At 40.0% G+C, this 22,242-nt stretch overlaps 2 protein-coding genes across 2 annotated transcripts in view; both read right to left on the bottom strand.

Annotated features, from left to right (window-relative positions):
- tent4b (terminal nucleotidyltransferase 4B) overlaps positions 1 to 8,380 on the bottom strand; it is a 29,418-nt gene extending 21,038 nt beyond the window's left edge. The window contains exon 1 of the mRNA XM_086261043.1: positions 7,453 to 8,380. Coding sequence (XP_086117169.1) covers positions 7,453 to 7,988 — 536 coding nt within the window. The 5' untranslated portion in view covers positions 7,989 to 8,380. The remainder of the gene's footprint in view (positions 1 to 7,452) is intronic.
- Positions 8,381 to 11,318: 2,938 nt separating this feature from the next.
- Positions 11,319 to 22,209, bottom strand: heatr3 (HEAT repeat containing 3). The gene is made up of 15 exons (XM_086260804.1): positions 21,922 to 22,209; positions 21,624 to 21,796; positions 18,731 to 18,818; positions 18,303 to 18,403; positions 17,849 to 17,958; positions 15,730 to 15,870; positions 15,293 to 15,585; positions 13,839 to 13,929; positions 13,473 to 13,627; positions 13,096 to 13,178; positions 12,826 to 12,962; positions 12,607 to 12,695; positions 12,073 to 12,216; positions 11,829 to 12,005; positions 11,319 to 11,647 (listed from the first exon to the last, which is right to left on the bottom strand). Exons 1-15 carry the CDS (start codon positions 22,060 to 22,062, stop codon positions 11,534 to 11,536), a joined length of 2,037 nt encoding a protein of 678 aa, XP_086116930.1. The 5' UTR covers positions 22,063 to 22,209; the 3' UTR covers positions 11,319 to 11,533.
- Positions 22,210 to 22,242: the final 33 nt, after the last annotated feature.

Below are 22,242 nucleotides of genomic sequence, written 5' to 3'. Positions count from 1 at the left end.
AAAGTGTTTTGTTTTTTTAAAAACTTCTTTACCTTCTTCTTAAAAAAATCAAAAGGTGAAGAACTGAAATGCTCATTTTCCACTTTTGCCTTATGCCACTCTGTAAAGGAAAATTTGTGTGCCTATTCCTACACTACATTCTGGGTACACAACCAACAGCCCATAACGAAATAACTAAGACACTAGATCTTAGTAGAATCCTGACTGGAGAAGAGGGCTTGAAGGAGAAAAGGATGAACCAAAATGACACCAACAGTAGCCACAGTGGGCAGTTTATGTTGTTTGTTGTTTTGTTTATTAAAAAAACAAAACAACAACAAAATGCTCAGGTACAATATAGACTATGGGTCCGTTCTTCGTACGTCGCTTACTACATCCAAGATCAAATGACACATCCAAGATCAAATCATCGCGCTAACTTTGAGCTCGCTATTCCGGTTCTCCGAACACACCTGTTGTTGACGATTAGTATAGCTGGATGAAGTAATGTGAGATCACTGGGTGGCTTAACAGGGGCTACGCATCGATAGTAGAAACATTGATCGGCAACCCTTTGATTGGTCGGCGAAAATGTCGAAGGAGTGCGCTCGGTATTTTTCGGCAGCAGAGCAAGAACTCTTGATTGAGGGATTTCAGGAGTTTCAGAGTTTAATTAAAACGCAAGGGAACACTGCAAAGGCTGCAAAAGCAAGGAGAGAGGACTGGCAGAAAGTTGCTGACAAATTAAACTCGCAAGTAATTTAATAATAATAATAATAATAATAATAATAATAATAATAATAATAATAGATTGGATTTATATAGCGCTTTTCAAGGCACCCAAAGCGCTTTACAATACCACTATTCATTCACTCTCACATTCACACACTGGTGGAGGCAGCTACGGTTGTAGCCACAGCTGCCCTGGGGCAGACTGACAGAAGCGAGGCTGCCATATCACGCCATCGGCCCCTCTGGCCAACACCAGTAGGCAGTAGGGTAAATTTATTATATTACACTATATTATATTACATTATATCCTCTTTCACATTAGAGCCACAACAGGACCCACTAGAACATGGGAACAAGTAAAAGTGAAATATAAGAATATTCTTCAGAACGGTAATATTTATCACTTATATTGCTTTTAGTCTCTTGAAAAGAGACCCTGAAATAATCTGTTTGTTTATAACAGCAACCAAGAAAAGGGCAGAGCAAAAAAAAAGACAGGTGGTGGTCCTGCACCTCCTCGTCAACAAGTTGGTTAAGTAAATAATACCCTCACGGGAAAATCGATATCTCTCTATGAGCACACTGTCGCGCTGAGCTAAAGGATCCTGTCTATCCCGCAATATACGCTGAATTCTGAGAACTCTCCTTATCAATCTTGCACCTTCCGCAATGGGCTGCTCGCGTATACGGACAGGACATGGCTGCGACAGACTTCCCAAATCCACCTTCGCTTTTATAACCGTGGTCTCTCATCTTGATTACACGAAGTAATTTACAATTACTACTCTAAAATATGAATTACAGCTGAAATAATCAAATACATGAAATAGAATGATTAATAGTACATTTCCCTTTTTTTAGGAAATGACCTGTATGTATCTGTATGGAATCAATGAAAGGATCAAATACTGCATTATCTTTAGTTACATTGATAATATTTATTTATGGTAAAACAGTGGTAAAATATCGCTGTTGCTTTCGTATACATGAAGCGGACATACCTGAGTGGCCGCGATCTAATCTTGTTTACATAAAGTAAGCCTGCTCCCGAGCAGGTTTACACTTACGGATCTGTTGCTATGACAGCAAGTCCCGGATGAGCTTCGGAGAACCGAACGATCCAAGATCACGCAAAATCGTCAACAATCAAATCCAGCTAACTTACTTAGCGAGGTACGAAGAGCGGACCCTATGTCTGCAAATTTCTGTGTTGAACCCACACTACCCTGTTCTCTTAAGAGCGCAGATGAAAGGCTTTAGAACAGTTTTTCACACGTGTAACCAACACTTGCTCAATATTATTATTATTATTATTATATGGCTCACTTAGATAGCTCTTACTAATCACAGATGAATCACAGAGAAGAAACTTGGAAGATTTAACATGAGTAATGCAAGATTTCTCTGGTCATGTTGGCATGATTGTCATAGCAACAGCAACTTGTAAAGGTACAACAATAAATCTTGGACTGAGACAAGCTAGCTTGCATGCTAATACATTTGTTAATAGACAGGGTGATGACTCTCCACAAGGATTCATATTGTCTACAGTTCATCAAACTAGAAGTGCAACCACTTTATTTTCAGTATATTTTAATAACCTGATTTGACTGACCAAAGCCACACCAAATGATTTGAATAAAGCTCATTTGGTTGGCTAACACCTGTAACAGCACTTGACAAGATGAATTCTACTGGACTTTTCACTGCAAGCTCAGCAAGCAAAGCAACAAATCCATAATTCAATTCAGCAAAACTTAACATCATCCCACTAAAAGTGAAGGTGAAGATGGGGTTAACCAATGAGCATGGCTTTGGTCTGATCTTTAGAATCACCCAATTTTTATGAGAGTAGACTTAAAGTCTTACTGTGAACGAAAACTGGTGACTGAGCCTATAAATTCAAATTGTTGAAAACCTCATCAACTTCAATTGATGTTTTGCACACTCATGTCCACAGATCACATGGTATTAACTTCCACACCATTTTGTCATGGTGACAATGTAGGATCACGTGAATAAGGCATTCGGTTGCATGTGGTTGCTAGAGGTTTACTGCAGTTGCTGGGAAAATTATTACTAAAATCCCCACCCATGCACGCCTAAAGACTAGCCAGCCAGCCCCCTGGCAACCACTTGTTGCGAGGGAAAAGTGTATTTCCCAACCAGTTGGTTAAATAGCAGCCTTGCGATTGCTTTGGTGACATATTGCTACAGTTGTACTTTGAATGGCAATGACGGATTGTCTAAGAAACACTGTCCAGCTACTCTCCAAGATGTAGTGAAACTGTGACGCAAACTGAACATGAAGAGGGTTCACCTTCAAAGTAAAAGCTGTGCCTTAGTAGTGTAGCCAACATTTTGCAAAATACAGAGCTTTTGCTTTGAAGGCAAGTAGGGCTGAACGATATATCGCATTTGCGATAATATCGCGACATGATCAAGTGCAATTTTCTAACCGCAAAGGCTGCGATTATACTCTGGACATGTCCAAATTCATGGGCTGCATCCTCCTGAGGCCGCATTTGTAGACCGATTACGTCACAGCGACGCGCCGAAGGCTGTCCAAATTACTACCATATCCCAGAATTCATAGCGCGGCCCAGCCAAACTCCAGTTTCCAGCAATGGCGGCCGCTACTAAGTTTTAAAATTACTCATACTAATCTTTCTGGGTCACAAAATAAACTTTTAACATATTTTCAGGCGAGAAAGTAGTTGTGTAAACATCAAATATCTGCTCGGTTTATCAAGATATCCCATATTTGCAAAAGTGCTTCGACGTTTTCAGAGGCGTCTGCTACCCACCAGCTCGACAGCTAGCCGGGAGCTCGAGGGTTACTGATGCGGCCGAGAACGGCACAACTCCCGGCACATCATTTTCAGATCACCGCGGAGTTTCGCTGCTCGGGTTAAACGTAATATATAAGTCACTTAGACAACCTAAAAATGTTATTGTTGGGCTTTTTTCAGTGTTTTGTTTGTTCGTGAGTAAATCGGTTTGGCTGAGATTAAAGTTATTAGATTAGATAAAATAAAACTTTATTAATCCCCCGGGTGGGTTCCTCCTTGGTTTTCACACAGCTGACTAAACGTCAAACAGAAAACTTATTAAACAGAAGTATGAGACAGTCGAGAATTTACACCAGTGTCTGGTTATATTTTAGATAGCAAGAAGCAGACGGCCGAGTTTATTAAACTCCACCGAGACAGCGGTGACGCTAATCAGAACTAGACCGTCCAATTTCACGCCTTTAAATTTTAAAGGCGTGTTTGTGTGTGTGTTTATACAATTGCTATTATGTTTGCACTTTATGTGTAATGTTACTGACTGCAGAGATCAGTAAGATGTGTGTATTTTTTATTTATTAGTTTTATTTATTTAATATTATTTTTTAATTGAATGACTGTCTAGTAGTTCACAGATGTCGAAAAACTGAGTGTGGTAAAGCCACTGATTTTGTTTATGTATATTTCTGCAATCTGCACATTGCACTGACTTTCATTTTAATGTTTACACCAGGGTTCCTTGTCAGCACTTTATGCTCAGATGTTTGTAAGCTAAAAATAAACTATTGTGTATGTTCAAATATACTGTTGTGATTGAAGAAGTTAAATAAAAATGTCAGTCATCAATTCATGCATCACCTCATGTCATCATAACAGAGGTCTGTCTTCCAGGAAAGAACAGTTTAAAATTAATGTAATATAGTATTGGCCATACTATATGATGTATTGCTTGTCTTTGTTTAATAATACAGAAGACAAAGACCTTAAAAAAATAATCGCATATCGCATCGCAATCGCAATATTGGGGCAAAAAAAATCGCAATTAGATTATTTTCCATAATCGTTCAGCCCTAAAGGCAAGCATTCTCCTTTTCCAGTTTACCATCGTACCCTCTCAAGTTTTACTACTTCTGGGCTTAGAGTTAGTTAGTACGCTAAGATAAACATGAAACTCTATAGGCAAGTGTGCCAATCTCCAGGCAAAAAAAAAAAAAAAAAAGGAAGAAATTGGTGAAACCAATTTCACCTAGCGACACACAGGAACTTGCCAACCAGTTGGAACATTTTTCCCCCTACCAACCAGTGGTTGTATCACATCCAATATGCCGGCCAAATCAAGAAATGTGCACATGACATAAATAAAATAGGACAAGCGGTCTTTGAAATCCCAGGTAACTACATCTCACAGTCAAAAACAGTAGAAAAGTATAGTCTTTTTAAGCAAGAACCAATCAGCCACAAGATACTCTTCTCATGAACAACATGACCATTAATGCTAGCACCCATGACAGCAGTGCTTTTTAAAGCCACTGATTTAAAAGTATATTCCATCTGTCTGACTCAAGGTGTTGCATTAGTGTGCTCCCAGGCTACAACTCCCTAGCAACAAAACATGTATAACAAGGGATATTTTACAGTGAACCATTCACATATACAGTAGCTCTGCACATGTTCATTTTCAAAATACATTTACTGTACTGCCATACATCACATTGGCCCTGTGATTTACTACAGTATGGTTAAACAGAAAGCCTTCCGTGGTGGTTGAAGTCCGATTCTGACTCTGAGGTTCAGGTTTTAGTATTAGCCCAGCTAATCACTAAGGAATGTCCTTAAGCAAACACAGAGCTACAATATTACTATAAATGAGAATCAGCCAAAGACTAAACTCCACACTAGGGTGTTCTGCTTGTCTGCACTTGCCTAACAGGAAGGGGTGGGAAAAGAGACAAACTTCTGCTCTTTAAGAAAAAGAAAATTAAAACAAGAGCCCCACCCACCAAAATATTTCCCCACAGTGATCACATCTAAAAGAAACAAATGACAAGAATGAAAAGAAAAAGGCAAAAAGTTAATATAGGCAGTCTTCTCTCATTGAGTCATGTAGTTCAATACTGTAGACTAATGCTAGAAGACTAAATGTAGTAGGTAGGAACAACAATATAAGCCCGGCAATTTAAACATGCATGCTCTCTACGGAATCAAATCTCATTCTCAGTAAATGAAGTGAGTGTCTCTCAAATGAAGTGATAGTATAGTTTAGTAGCTGCCAGAATCTGCTTTGTGGAAATTATGAATCAAATAACTGCTGAAGTTAGCATTAAACTCCAGTATTTTTTCCCTTGCATATGAATAATGTTGGTACCCAAAGAGTCTTTGACCCCTCTCCAAAGGAAAAGCATTAGGACCATAATAAATATTTCAAAGACAACCAGATTTTAAGCAGGGTTTGTTTGTAAGCAGGGAAACAGACTGATTGCCATAACAATGCTATAACCATGTTGACTATCCATGAGTGCTGGTCAAAAATCACCACCAATGCCAAAAATTCTTTTAACTTGCATTTTCTTTTGCTTTCACAGTGCACTCTGTGTTAAAATACACCGTTGTTAGTGGCTAGAAATAACAGGAAAATAATTTAATTCCTTAAAAGGGGCTACAAACACTCCTTAGCTGTCCACAGACTAACAGCACTTATGATCACACTCCGCAGGCTAATAGAAATCCACAGCGACACTAACTAAAAGGCCACTTCACAACCACAATCGTAGTATAGCATCCATACAGCAGATTTGATCTACCATCAGCCCAGGTTAGCCAACCTGTTTCGAGTTGATTTGCATTCCTTCACCTTGTATTTGTCAGTGTCATGATGTTATTCTTTACCTTTGCAATTTGTCCTCTGTCATATCTTTCACCCTCTGAGCATTCTGAGTACACCAGCATTGAATGCCATTAACTGTTTGTCCTCTCTTTCTCCTTGTACTGCAGGTGTGTTTGGCTCAAGAGCAGAAGGCTTTTGATCTGCAGTTACTGACCCCCACCAACTTACTGACTTTTTATTGTACTGTTTGTCATTTCTCCATTTTCCTTCTCTTTGCTTCCCTCTCATAACCAGTTGAAGTGGTCTGTTTCTTCCAAAGGTTCGTTTCTATTAAAGGAGTTTTCGCCTCCCCACTTTCGCCTAAAGTTGTTGGTGAACGCAAACATGAACTTTACCCAGCAACAGTAATGAGTACGTATAAGAACAAGACTGGGTACACTTATCACTTAACCTAAATGATCACTATAATGTTCTAAATACTACAGAGACTCATATGGTGTTGAATATTTATCCAGAACCACGTAGAATCGAAATAATAATTAGACTGTAACAAGGAGCTGGTCATCGATATGCAAACCATAGAGCTTAACACCGACTCTAAGTCTCTGCAACTTTGGAGGGATAAAAAGCCATTCTTCCACAATATACTTCCTTATTTTGGTGTTTCATGATAGTGGCAGAGAGCACTATCAAACTTTTTTTCTTTTAACTCTGGACTGCAAAGGAGATACCATATGATTTTGGCCAAGGAGCCATGTGAACTCACGCCACTCCCACCACAGCACCTTTTCATAACCTTATATAATAGTCTTAAATAAGGTGCCTTTCAACCAAAAGTATTAAATTTTATGCTCAAATGAGCCTTAATGCAATTAGAAAACATTGCACATGGTTGCCCAACACGATAGGTGGAGCTGACAAAGTGGGTGGGGATGGGATCTGACAGCCTCAATTATCTCAGCATGCAGGTGTTCAAGTTAGGCTTTAAATAAACAAATAAATAAAACACTGCAGGTGAACACCTACTTGGGGTTGGCTTACACATTCACACCCTCATTAAGGGGTCCAATACAGTAAAATAATTTATAAAGGTTCTCTCTTTTCCAACTTCGTTAAACTCTTTCTTACCCTATAATTCCCTCCGAGTAGTTCCTTTCTTTCCATGGCGTGCCCGTGTAACCAACATATTCTTTGTTGTCACCGTTTAAGATGACACTGAATCCGAAAGTGCTAGCTTTGTTGTCCCTTTTTCTTTTGGGGGGCTGTCCGTCCGTGACTCTGCTAACAGCGACCCCGCTGCCGTGCTGTTGCTGCCCTCCTCCACCGACACCGCCCGTACCAACGACTCGGCTGTTGTGGTTGCTGTTAGTTTCGAGTGGTATGAAGTCCCCCTGTACTGTCAATTCTCCATCCCCCATCGGGGCCGACATCCCCTGAGTCTTGGCTTCTCCGATGCCGCTGCTTTTTGTATCGGGTGCCTCGTTTCCTTCTGCGACGACGGCTCCCGACACCCCGTTAACGTTAGCTTTTGGGCTCGATACAGTAGTGTAGCTGTTATTCACGTACAAGTAGCCAATTCTCTGTGTCATCTCCCAAATCTGCATCCACAGGTTGTTAGCGGGTCCACGTTGTTCTGGTTGGAACCAGGCGATCCTCGGATCCATCAAATGACACTGTAGGCAAACCGCCCCCCCGCCACCACCGAGCAATGCTCAGCTCGTGTGCAGCTAGCCAGGTCGCTGGCTAACGTTAGCTAGCCTGCTGTAGCCTCGTTATAGCTGCTGCCCGTTACTTCTAGAATCTACTTTTTTTTTAAAAGAAAAAAAAAGAAAAACAACAGGCTCCCTTGTAGTAACGATGAAGACAGTTTTCGACCCAAAAACATCCACAGCAAATAAGTCAAGAGCCTGAGTCAAGTATTAAAAACGGTAGCTCAAGCCAAAGTTGTAGCAGAAGACTGGAAAAACGTGCAGGCACCGCTGGTAGAAGTACCTCTCTGACCCTTTCCTCCAGATCGTGGGTCCCTCAATGGCGGCGTGTATATCTGTACTTCGCATGCGCGGAGCGAGTGAAAAGGGGGCGGGCAGTGTTGTTACGCAACGGACGACTATTTTTTTTGTTACATAATAGCGTCTGATTCTCCTTATTTGATTATTATAATGGGAGAAAACGTGGGAAACGCGTGACATATAGTGCATAAATAACACAACTCAATTTAGTTAATTTAAAGATAAAACTAATAATTAAACCAACTTTGAGAACAGAAACTCGGGACATATTTGAAAAAAAATTGAAAAAAAAACGAATGTTTAATATAGAATTATTTATCTTATAAAATGTTAAATTGACAGGGGGAAAATTTTCAAGAAAAAAACAGCCTTCCTACTCCTTATTATTAACTTACATCTTAGCATACATACGAAACAAAACCTTATTGAGAGCCTTGCTTTTTAAAAAATAAAATTATGCTGAATGTTACAGACACCCTGGATTTTCTTTGATATTGCCTTTTCTTACCATTAATTGCACCTTTTTAAAATAATGCTAAAGAAAATACCTTCTAATTCATTCATCCATTCTGTAGTAAAAACAGACACTTTGAGCAAAGTAGACTTGTACTCATACCAATACACTGTCTAGCATCCCACTTGCTGTATGAAATCAAACACTTTACTAATTTGGGGTTGCTGATGTCAAAATTCATACTCAATTTGCTCTACAGTCATGTTATTTCACAAGTGGCAATTGTAAATACGATATGAAAAGATGGGTTTTTTTCTATTTATATGCTCCACTACATCCAAACATTGACGAAACATCAACGATTTAATGAAAAGGGCATACTTTGTTCATGTTTTGGATGACAGTGGGTGATCAAGACAAGCCATAGGCATCTCATTCAGTTTGCAGGGTGTGTGTCAAGAGCATGGATTAAGGGAAAGAGAAAAGACTTGTGTTTTGGTATTCCAGTCTAATCAAGGGAGCCACAAAAACACTTTGACAACTGCCACTTCAGTTTAATCAATATATTTCTAGATACAGTTCCAAAACAAAATAATTTATTGTTTACCTTAACCAGGCATCAGTAATGAGACCTGTACATCCTCCAGATTAAATACCACCTCACATTTTTACTGGCTCAGGTAATGAGAGGGAAGAGTCTGATGGGGTTTTTCTTTTCTCCAGAGCCACAACATTCTAATGATTTTGAAGATTCTAGTAGCTTATTTGTTGCCTGGTCATTTTGTACATACATGTACAAGATTTTAATCTGCTGAAGGAAGCAGCTGCGTTACGTTGGTCTAGCATCAACTGAGAGGTCAAAAGCCATCTTAAAGTGTATCCTACTGTATAATAGCCATTATGGTCAATTGGTCGTTCTGTGCAATTAAAAGAAGGCTATGCAAATATACAAATTGTGTTGGAGAAGCTGAAATACAATGAGCGCAAACAGGTCATAAGCGAAGAAAAATTGATTTGCTTTTTTGTGACAAAACTATGAGACTGAATATTTTTATAGGCATTTTTAACTGAATTGAACAAGGTAATAATGTTTTTTCTGGAAATCAGCAAATATTTTATATTTTGATGCAGGGCAGCAATAATCACCCAGTGTGTTTAAGTACTCATGCAGAGTAAATATAGTTCACAACAATGCAAACCATGATTTAACAGCTTACAGATGAAGATGCAATATAAACTTCTAACCAGGCAATTTAAAAAAAAAAAGGGGTCACTATTAATGTCTTTTTCAGCTAATCTAATAAATGATTCTACAAAATCTCAAATCTTATAAAAAGTTCCCATACTCAGTTTTCAAATTCCCAAAAGCAACACACTTTTTCAGCATTTTATTGATCAATTCCAATACTTAAAAATATATATGCTGGTCTTTGAATATTTGTTATGGAGGGAGTCAAGGTAGCTGTTGCAACATACTATGAATATTATTTAAGGTCAGTAAATTGCTCAGTCAGCATCCACCATACCTCGAACCCACGTACGCTCCATGTGGAACATGGGGGTAGCTGAATGGTTTGATGAGTAGGAAAATGATGCGAGTCACATGCTGTGGGGGTTTTGTAGTCATTAGATTTCAAATCCTCTGTGACTTGTCCTAAATCACCTATGAGTGATTTAGGACCAACAAGGCTATGCTCTCAACCACCATCATCAAAACACAACATGAGGGAAAATATTTTGGAGGCACGTTTAGTCCCTTCAGTAGATTTCCAGAGATTTGCAGGCAGCATGCCAGTATATATTGAAGCAGTCCAACACCTTATGAAGACAAATTAATTGAGATTGAGATATATTATCTCAGTGTTTCTACCAGTTTGTATTTGGAAAGTCATGGAAAGATTCCTGAAATGGTTCACATAATGCAAAAGAAGAACATTGAAGAAAAAAAAAAAAAAAATCAGGGTTTATTTCAAAAAGGGTACCGGTATTCCTTCACAGCCTGATGACATATTCACACATTAATTTCATTTTTACTGAAATAAGCAAGTTTATGGATATTTTGTTGAAAAAGTCTAAGAAACCACTGCAAGAATAGCTAACAAGCTTTACGTGAATTTTTGTCAGTCACGTATGATGATATCCAAATTATGACCAAAACAGGGAATTCTGGGATTTAGACAGTTCAGATCTATGTATAATTTTACTGACAGATTAAACAAAATCTACAAAATTTACCATCAATCTCCTTCAATTACTGAAAAAATGTGTATGCAGACCAGTGTCTTCATTGGAAAAAACAACAACTAAGAATTCCAAAGTACAATGCAAAGTACAATAAATGCCATCAATATAATCCCCCTCATAATTATACAGATACTTTGAATAGATCAGCATTCTTGTGGAAGTACTGCAAACACCAACGTCAAGCCCGCTGGATTCAAAGAAGGATGCCCATAAGAAAAGTTGGTGTCAGATCCCACACCTGATCTTTCAAAAATGTTTCAATCAGACATGAAAATACAAACACAGTCTCAAAATTGTTTAAAGTTTAATTTAGGTGGGGAAAAAACCTGCCAACTCCAGCATACAATAACGGTTATTACATTCCCTTCGCTCTGCACAACAAACAGTAAACCATCATTTAAAGAATATAAACATAAATACTTGTTGGTTTCACAACCATATTCTGTCTCGTTCTATGCTCCTGCTAGCATATTTGTCCAAATCAAACAGGCTTTTATAGTCCTCATTTTTTCAACACCTTCTCCAGATAACCAATAAATCTTCTCAGGTTCACTCTGATGTTATCCAGCACACACAGCTGCTGAGGGCTGTATTTGCCTTTTCCTTCTTTACGAATCTGGTAGTGGAAAAAAAAAAGAATTGTTATTCAAAGGAGAATTCACACAATGCAGTGGCGAGATAAGAAAAAAAAAAGGTGCTTCGTATATTTCCAGGGGAGAAAAAAAAAAGCATAGCTGAAAAAATATTGAGAAATTATCAAGCACACAGATCAGTAAAGATGAATTTATCTTTGGTACCTTGGTCTTGAAGACAGGCTGTAGTGCCTTCAGTGCAGGCAGCAGACTGATGTTTTTTGCAGCTGTCTCTGCCTCCTCTCCATCCGCAAACACATCAAACAAAGCATCAAGGGCTTCTCCATTTACAACGAGTTCAGGATCCTTTGTGGCAACTTGAAGCAACGCATTTCCGATCATCTGTGGAAGAAGAGGTTCTTAGAGGAAGAACAACTTTTCCAAAAGAATAAATGAGAGAAAGAGATACCTGCAGGGTTTCTGCAGTGCCCTTCTCTTTGGCTAATGTGCTGCCAGTGATGCCAAGAATGGCGACGGCGTTGACCCTCACGCTGACAACATCACAGCGGGTGGCCGTTTCGCTCAAGCTCATCAGCTGCTGGGGGGTCATACACTAGCAAAAACAAAAGCCAAACACATAGATACTGAGCTGTCAGGAACAAAAACTGTCAACAGAAGCAAGTGTGAAGTGGCAGTGGATTTTAAAGTTCAGTTCAAGGCGGAAATTTTACATTCAGGTCTGTTTTTATGCAGTTACCAAAGACGGAACTAACATATGGAGTATTATTCAACCTGTACACTCCTGTCATGTGTTCTGCAGCCATGATAACAAAGACTATATAATTAGGCACAGGGAAATGTAGAATCAAGCATTTTTATCATTTACCCTCAGCTAGCAGCTAAAAGTCGGGATACCTCGACCTCGGCTGCACAGACTTTGACCTCTTTTTGTAATCACCAAAACTGATTTAGCTGTTTATTTAAATAGTGGCGTCTTATCTACCTGTGGGATATTTTTGGAGGCAATCATCTGTAAAAGAGATCGCATGGCGCTGATGACAGCCTCTAGAAACTCCTCGTCTTTGGGAATCTCTGAAAGAAACATAGTTTCGATTTGTAGTTTCCTTTCTCACAAATGCATACTCACTTTTTTGCCTTCTTTAAATAGAAAAATAACAAATGGTACTATAATACTGCAGAAGAAGTTTTATTAATGTGAGACCTGGAGCACCAAAGACCATAGAGGAGAGATGCTGTGCTGCTTCCTGCAGGGCTGTTGCACCACCCAAAGACTCTGCATCCATGGTGGAGAGGATACTGTGGAGGCAAGTCAGTGCCCGGGATTGAACGCGCTCCATCCTAAAAAGAAGGTGAGACTTTTTATTTAAAAATTTAGAGACTTTAAAAAAAAAAAAATTATTTATAAATGAGAAAGAATAAAGATAGTTAAACTCAGACAGTGAAGTTCAATGGAAGAAGAGAGGAGGATTACTTTTTTATCAGGCCTCTCCAGGAGGGATTTTGATGGCACAAATTCACAGTTTCCTTTTTAGGGAACTCTGTTTTCTTCAGAACCTTAAAAACAGGAAAATATGGAATATTATGGCAGCCCTTTTACATTTGGGAGTGGCTGCGTAGGTGCATATAAACTGTATGTGAAAGTGAGTTCTCTATGAAACTGCACAAACAACGCAATCCATTCAGCCTGGGGGAGAAGATGGGTGAGGTTCACCACATAATCCATCTAATCTGAAATTTGTATTTACAGCAATGCAAGCTAAAATGACAGCTTAACAACATTCACAAGCGCGTCAAAGCTTTGATGATGAACTGGCTGAGATGTGACTGAAGAATCAGACTGTCATTTGCCTTTTGTGGTATGCTGTGGTTGATCAAAGCCCCATGAACTTCAGCTGACAAGCACAATGGAGACATCAGATTGGACACTCCATCACAAAGACCATCGGGACCCATGTCACTTTCATCACTGCTTGATTCCTCCTCCCACTCGTCATCAGAAGGGTCTGAACATGTGCACACACAGAGAGTTAATTAGAGAAATTAACAATGAAGATTTTTTTTTTTTTAATGTTCTCAAATGAGACCTTTGTGTGCATTTCTTGCTATAACAGTTTCTCCGATAGACAAACACATAGTTGGTGACTGTGTCATAGGAAATCTATTTGATGAAAAGTGCCTGGGGTCAGCATGGCTGTCCGTGGCCACACCACTCACCGTCAGAGCAGCACATGTTGACGATGATCTCCAAGGACGTTTGCTGGGCTGTCAGCAAGGCCGTTGCCTCCCTCAGCTCCTCCTTCCCCCTCTGGACAAAAACAATCAGCCATGTGAGTCAACATTCTACTAAAACAATGCCTTTTAGCACTCTTATCACCCAGTCTGGGTTCAGCTGACTGCCACAAAGAAAAATAATTCTACAGATGCATTCCACTATGTCCTTCTTGCGGTGCAGTGAGCATTAAAACCCAGTTCAAGGGTGTTGCTCCTGAAGGAATAAGTGTAAAACTGTGTTTGCATGATAAATAAATGGTTTACCCCAGATGAATCTTTATACTAGTACACTAGAACAACCCAAACAACCCGCAATATTAGAGGGTATTCTGGTACGTCACCATGAATGTCACCCACAATCCTAGGGCCTCGGCTCTGACTGAGCTTAGAGGGACAGCTCTGTCTCGCCGGAGTCAGGTCTGGGGACTGTCAACTTGGTGGAAGCCACAAGTTGGTCCTCAGCTGAACCTTGTTGGGTGTCCCTAATCTGCTCCCCCCTAAACCCGACAGTTTGTCTGCCCTGTCGCTCTGGCTCACATTTCAGCGTGACTCACACACCACCTTTTCACCAGGCATTAATGTGCACCTCAAAAACAAAACAAAGAAACCCTAACAACAAAAAACTTGAAACCAAATTGAGATTAACCCTTTAAAACACCTGAGAAATGGCCCTAAACTTTGACTTATGAGTCATTAGAACCCCAACCCTAATCACTTAAAATTGGTCTAAAAAAAGCCAAATGAAAGTAAGTCAGTTTTCTTCCAGTGAAAAATGCATAATAAGAGCCATAAACTCTTCTACCCCAAATGCCCTCTGTCAAGTACTGAATGAGCCAATAGGCAGCCACCAATGGTTTTACTTTAAGGGATCATTACAGCATAATGTACACCATGTTATAATTAAACCTTAATCAAAATGATACTTTATTTTTGCAGTGGATGCTTACATTGGAATTTTGAGTTTTAAAAAGCTTTGCTTCAGGTAGAATATACTTTTTGTTCAGCATAATTGCAAACATTTGCATTTTTACAGTTGAAAACACTTGTCCACGCTCTCGTGCAAAACAGAGCGTATGCTCTGTGCTGATGAATAAATTAGAAGACAATGTGCATATAATAAAATAATACTGGTCAATATCTCAGACTATTTTACATACGAGTGGAAGAATGCAAATGGCAATACATAAGGGTTTACTGATTTCAACCTCTATGCCCAGAGGCCCACAGGCTGAAAGTACAGAATTTTAATACTAAGCAGAGCATAATTAATTCAATGCATATATAACGGATCAGACAGTTTAGAGGTATGAAACAGCCAATTCCTCAACTGTAACTGTCCTTGCTTTGGTTTTCTTAACTCTAAATGGGCCTAAGAGATTGCAAGAGTTAATACGTACAGGCAAGAGGTCAGAGAAGTCATTATCAACTTTTGCAGCTTTTCCATTCCTCTTCTGTTTAGGTGCTTCCTCCTCTTCAATCATCTCCTCCTCAGCGAGCTCTTCTGGAGCTTGGCCCTCTATGTCTGACACAGCTGGGGCGTTTCTGTGGCGAAGCTCCTCTGCTTGTCTAAGTTCAGGTATTAGCATACCTGCATCCAAATCCAGGCATTGTGATAAGGTAGCTACCACAGCGTTGACGGTCTCGGCCTGACGAGCAGCAGGCAGACTACTCTTCATGTTCCACAGCGTACCTGAGCAACACATCAGACAGAGTTCAGGCTCAGGAAGGGGTATGACACATTACAATTTACAGACTCCTGTGCTGGTCAATTTGTCTAATTGTGGTTAAGTTTAGAACAACAACAAAAAAAGACATGAAAAGGGACAAATTGTACCTGCAGCCAGTGTCCTGAGGAGAGTTTGTGTCACGCCTGGTTGAGATGACAGCAGCACATTCTCCAGGGCTCCGAGCACAGCAGTGTTCATGCTACAAAGCAGCTCTGGGTTATCCTCAGTCACAGTGTGCAAACAGTGAGCTGGGGAACACACAGAGGAGAGTGTGTTTAAAAGCTGAAACTGGGCACAAAAGCTACAAGCTAGCTTTGTTCTTGGAGTTCCTTGCTGGTGTTAGAACCAGAGGTGGGACCAAGTCATTGTTTTGCAAGTCTCAAGTAAGTCTCAAGTTTTTATCCTCAAGTCTCAAGTCAAGTCTCAAGTAATGTCAGGCAAGTCAGAGTCGAGTCTCAAGTCACTGGTGTAAAAGTCCGAGTCAAGTCACAAGTCTGAAACTTTGAATTTCAAGTCCTTTCGAGTCGTTAAAAAAAAACGAAAAAAAGCATGCTGCAGTTATATGCTAAATGTAAATATTAGACCATGTAATTTTAAAATCTGTTTTTCTCAACACATGACAAAATAGTGAACTTAGAAAATATACACAAATTGTGAAATTGCACCTCTTTAAAATGCAGCTCAATTAAACCTAGCTCCAAGAATAATTTTCACCGGCAGTTCTGAGATAAGCTGCATGTTATTCTTGGATGCGGTTGTAGGACCGGCTTTAAAATCGCATGACAAAAATATCATACATAAATAAATGATATTTTAAAAAAATATATCATTTAAAAAAAAAACTGCATCACCAACGTAGCCTGGAAAACATTTGCTAGTTAGATGAAGTCAGCTATCTCATCGTAGCATATTTATATGCATATTTATAATCATACGGTTCTTGGAGTGAGTGCATACACTCATGAAGTTTAGTAACTTCAGGTCACTGCAACAAGCCCAGGTACAGTTTACTGACGGATGGGTGCAGGACCTTGAACTGCACCGTGTAGAACGAAAGACCATCGTACGTATCATAAGTTTACCAGTCTCACAAATTGTCGTCATAAATACACATTCCTTAACCGTTTATTAATAGGACCTTTGAGCTCAACGGTAATTAATTAGTAGTGGAAATAATTTCTGGTAGCGTCACAGAAATGTAGCAGTGACAATAATACAGTATGCTGTAATCGTACTGGGCAATTAGTGATACAAAAAACCTGTTTTATCCTGTGAATAAAAGTATATGTTTTTGTCAGTGTACCATAATAACAGAAGCGAAACGCAATATTGTGTCAGGACAATTCACTATTTATGCACAATAAACAAAGGAGCATAGCGCGACAATTTCTGTTCAGCGCCAGACTTGCTTGTAACCTATATCACCAATTATGTTAAGAAAAATGACGTATTAACTACTAAAAAACACTGACCTTCGTGTAAATGCTTGGAGCAGACTAACCTGTGAGCTGGAGTGTTCTGGGACGTTATATTTGATCTTTGAATGGCTGCAATCCAGGCCATCCGTCGCGTCTTTGTTACTTCGGAAACATGGCTCGAACAATTTCTCCTCAATGACGTAATCCGATAACAACCGATCTCTTTACCCGTCGGCTTCCCGTGGCTGTCATGCGACCGGCTATTGCAGTTAATTATACAACGGCTTCTTGACATTTTTGTGTTTCTTTTTATCGCTGTATAACTGATTTTAATTGAAAGCCTGCGTGCGCTAGTACCGCTTGCCACGAGTTCCCAGAATCCTTTGCGGTTCTACCCGTGAATGACGTCACATTTTCAATCTCTATATAATATGCATGTTAAATTTTATATTTGGGGTAAAATATCAAGTCTTTTCAAGTAAACCGGTTCAAGTCCAATTCAAGTCCCAAGTCATTGGTGTAAAAGTCCAAGTCAAGTCACAAGTCTTAGAACATTTTTTCAAGTCAAGTCTAAAGTCATAAAATTAATGACTCGAGTCTGACTCGAGTCCAAGTCATGTGACTCGAGTCCACACCTCTGGTTAGAACCATATTAATAGCACAGATGTGTTAAGCATCCTGTCAGTACTTGTTAGAGGTGTGTCGCCTAATAAATGAAGATGGTTAGAGAACACCTACAAAATGTACACCTTTATTTAATAAAATCTCAATGTTAAATAGCAAATAAGAATAAATGCTTTAGACATACCAGCAGATATGGCTAGTTCCAGGTTGTGTGGGTGTTTCTCCAGGCACTGAACAACCACATCCAAGAGACCGGATTTGTTAAACACAGACAACGCCTGGCTGCTGCTTTCACTGAAAGACAAACAAATAATACAAAGCATGCCTAGGTCAATAAGAGTGATTTATCAGAGACGATGTCAGAAAACTAAATTCAAGGAATAAACTCACAAATATATGGGGTTTTCTGGATTTCTTTTACTTTTATGTAGTTACTAGACATAGAATACCCTCATGAGCTGATCATTAACCAACAGCAAAGGACAGGTGAATGGATGATGTTTTGGCATGTCCCCAAAGATTTTACAGTCAGACCCATAGCAAGACCTGGCTGATTATGTATGTGGCCAAACTGACCTTTCTGAGCCAATAATAATTTTTTAAAAAGCCTTCTATGAAAACAAATAAGGTCAACTTACCACAGATTCCACAGCAAGTGTACAGCTTCATTGGCTACATCCTCCACTGCATTACTTTGGTCTTTCATCGACACAATGGCACTTTCAAAGCCAGCACAGCACTGGAAAGCAAATGTGTTGCAAATGTGAACAGAACAAGTAAAACAGGTCTCAATTTTCCAATCATTCATCTGAACATATTTAGATCATTTCTGACCCTCAAAAATTTGAGAAACTTTTTATGGCTAATTTAAGTTACACAAAGGCCAACACTGAGCTTGGATTTGATGCCATTTGATTCAGTGTCCACTTATATATAACCACAACTATATTTGCTCTGAGATACAAACTAATTGCTGAGGATATTATAGCTTGATGTTGCTGTAACAGCTGCTGATGGGGAGCAACTGAAGTGATGCGGTGAGCGAAAAGCAGCGATGGAGTCTCACCTCTCTAAGCAGTGCTGTCAAAGGAGTCATGATGTCGTGCTTCACCATGTCCTCACACACCTCCTGACCTCCACATGCACTCAGATTCCTGTCAAGGGAAGACACACACAGACGCACAGTCATCAGTCACTCAGAGGAGACTCGCGGTCAGAGATGCTGTTTGTAATTGTGTGTGTGTGTGGGAGAGGAAAGCAGAGGGGTGGGGGGGAGCCGGGAGATCCACTGTGAGCAATGGTTTTGTTTTGATTTCGAGGAGACAAAATGCTATTTAGGGTTTACTGAAAGGCCTCAAATCAGACTAGAGGTTAATATCAATATGACACACAGTACTGTACTCATCATGCACAGCATGGTATTACGCACAATGTACAATACTGTGCAAAAGTCTTTTCTTTTTTTGCCAATCAGTGCCTTATCAGATGGTGTTGCAAAGGGATACAATACTTTTCTGCATTTGTAATTTCACAGCCAGGACCATATTTTACAGATGGCTGTAGACACTCACTGCTGTACCTCCCTCCCTGTACATATTGACAATTTGAAACAAAAACATTCAAATTTATATATCCATCTATATCTATTAGACCTGTTGCCACTTATTTTCATTCCAGTTCTTGTGTGATTTGGCATGTCTTAGCCTTTTCTCCCTTAAGAATGTCTTCTTGCCAGCCAAACCTAAACTGAGACCATTTCTTATGAGACCTTAGTGAACAGGAAATTGATTAACTAAAAGGCCAGATGTACTTCTCACATCTGTACTGGATTTGTTTTATTTCTTAAGGACATCACTTTCTGATACCGTTTCATTTGCTGTAAGCCTTACACTTCTTCTGTCATCCTCACACTTCTTTTTAAATAGCTATTTGGGAATGAACTTGTTGGTGCAAAAACACTATTTTAAAAAAAGCCTGGAAAACTATTGATCAAGCCCACTTTAAACAAAATGGCAAGCAAGGCTGTCACCTTGTAAGAAAAATTTAAAGAAATAAGGGGTGGCTCAAGACTTTTGCACTGGATAAGTACTAGAAACATTCTGTGAGGTTTAATGCAGTCGTCTCACAGCAGAAAGGTCCTTGGTTCTTCTGCCCAACTGTGAAGATTTCTGTGTGAAGTTTGGATGTTCTCCTTGTGTCTGTGTGGCTTCTCTCTGGATAATCCAGTTTCTTTCCACAGTCCAAAGACATCCACAGTAGGTTAACTTGTGATTTCTAAACTGGTTGTCTGTCTGTCTGTGTTAGCCCTATTAGACTGCTGACATGTTCAGGCTACATCTCAGCTTTCACCCCATAACACCTGGGATAGGCTCCAGTCCACTCATGACTCTGAGGTGGATAAGCAGTTAAGAAAAGGGATGCGTAGATGGGTTTAGGCAAAGCAGCTCCCTGGATAGTGTGTAGAAGTCAACAAATGCCACCCACTCAGAGGTAAACGCACTGGACTATGAGCTGTGCTATTTGTATTCTTATATGCACCTCTCTCTGTGAAGCCCGAGAAAAGTTCAGTTCTGTAACACCACACTGACTGAAGTGATTGGAAGAAAAGAGCCACGATTACATTTTCTAATGTTTTCCAGGGCTTTTGTAGACACATTTCTTAGCTTTCTGCATTTTCTGTTGCAGTATCAACAGTGCTCACTAAAAACTAGCACACAATACATGTATTATGCATATAAGCAAAAAGCATGTGTAGCTGTATGTGTAACTAAAATATATATAAGGGAGCCAAATGAAACGGCACAATGTGACTCATTTTATTTATTTATTTATTATCCAATAACACACTTTTAAAAACTGCAGAAGCATGTGACTGACAACTGACTTCCCTCTACCTGCACCTGACTTTCTTCACAGCAGGAAAAGCACTAACATTACTAATGTCAAGTAGTAATCTGGGGCACACAAATGGGAGAGAAATTAAGGCATGTGGTCAAGCAATAAACGTCCTCACTTGCTGTAATCGAGAGAAGAAAATATTAAAAGCATTGTCTTGCTAGCATAAACAGCCTCTTCTTGATGATTCTCACTCCATCGCAAAGTATCTACATACAACTACACTGTTAACCAAAGGAGGTTTAAACAGCCAGAATGATAATGTGAGGGTCTCACACCTGCCACTGAAACAACTCTGGCAACAACCCATGCCAGGAACTGGCTCTTTGAGGTTTTCAGCAAGTTTCATTAGCTCTTCTGTTAGCAACAATTTGCTGCCCATGGAGCCTTGGGCACCCACAACTCATCATCTGTTTGCCAGTTGTGGGCCCTTTAATTTGTCACATCATCCATAACCATGGGCTGAGCTTCCACTGCTATGCTGATGATACACAGTTATCATCAGGATAACAGTCACTTCCCTCCTCTGTGCCTTGTAAACTGCCTAAAAGACATCAGAATTGGAATGTCGGCAAACTTTTTCAAATTGAACAACAATAAAAATGATCTCTTGGTTGTGGTTCCCAATTCAAAGCTCGAGAAGAGGGAGGTCTCTGGAGGTCAACAACATCAAATCTGCCTCTAAGTCTGCCTTCCAGCACTTCAAGAACACATGTCCATACTAAAACCTTTATTCTCAAACTCTGCAGCTGGCACCCTCACTCATGCCTCATCACCTCCTACTTTAACTACGCCAATGATGTTCTGTTTTGGTCGACCATCCCTATCCTTATACCTCCACCAGAGACTGCCACTTCTCTTGTGCCCTTGCTCATACAAATCACTGCAAACTGACAACACAGAAAAGTTCAAATATGTTTTATGATGACCCCAGCACTAAAATGGCCTATTCTAGCAAAAAAAAAAAATAGGTCACACGTGTTGATTACTTGTTAGATGACCCCAGTGATCCAGGTCTTCGTCAAGTGACAGGAACCCAGATTATTTGTTACACCCAGACTCACCTGAGAGCTCCAGTGGCAGTCTCTCTGACAGCCAGGCTCCGGTCCAGCAACATGGGACCCAGGCGCCTAACAGCATCCCTCTGGAGGAAACCCGGAATGGTCTGACTCTGCTGCACCACCCGAGAAATACTGGCACATGCAAACTCTCGCACATCAGCGCTGGGACTCTGCAACTATAGGAAACGTGTTTAAAAGCACGTGACACCAGCTATTCAAAATGTTAGAAACTGCAAAAATAGGAGCTCTTAAACTCAAAGTTAGAGACATTCGTGTAAGAAGAAGCAGTGTATATTCCTACTTTCTCAAGCAACTCCGCAGCTGGACAGCTATCATCACCATGCTCTTCCTCCTCACCGTCTCCTTCCTTCACCACAGTCACCGGCAGCCCGACCGAGTTGAACTGCGGACGTTTAAACTTAGTGGTTTTACTTTTACCCATTTCACGTGATTATTAAAGTGCGAGTTGCGCGTATAACGCGGCGTTTACTCCCCTCTTCTTTTCTCTGACACTGAGTTTGTTGCGGATCAAACACACGGTCCGGCTTCTGCCTTGTTGGAGGCCATGTGGAAGACTGTTCCCTGCCGTAAAGTGTTGGTTGCTAAGAGAAAGCACGACGCT

Source organism: Aulonocara sp. 'chitande type north' Nkhata Bay, linkage group LG1, assembly GCF_057382095.1.
Source record: "Aulonocara sp. 'chitande type north' Nkhata Bay isolate Kocher_YH1m ecotype deep benthic linkage group LG1, A_spYH_male_GT1.1, whole genome shotgun sequence".
Taxonomy (NCBI): domain Eukaryota; kingdom Metazoa; phylum Chordata; class Actinopteri; order Cichliformes; family Cichlidae; genus Aulonocara; species Aulonocara sp. 'chitande type north' Nkhata Bay.
Note: the sequence above shows the minus strand (reverse complement) of the source record. Positions and strands in the feature narration are given on the sequence as shown.

Coding starts and splice junctions, on each gene's coding strand:
- heatr3 (XM_086260804.1), bottom strand. CDS start 22,062: ATGGGTAAAAGTAAAACCACTAAGTTTAAACGTCCGCAGTTCAACTCG. Junction 21,797..21,921: donor CTGCGGAGTTGCTTGAGAAA/GTAGGAATATAC, acceptor CGTTTCCTATAG/TTGCAGAGTCCCAGCGCTGA. Junction 15,871..17,848: donor GGAACTAGCCATATCTGCTG/GTATGTCTAAAG, acceptor TGTGTTCCCCAG/CTCACTGTTTGCACACTGTG.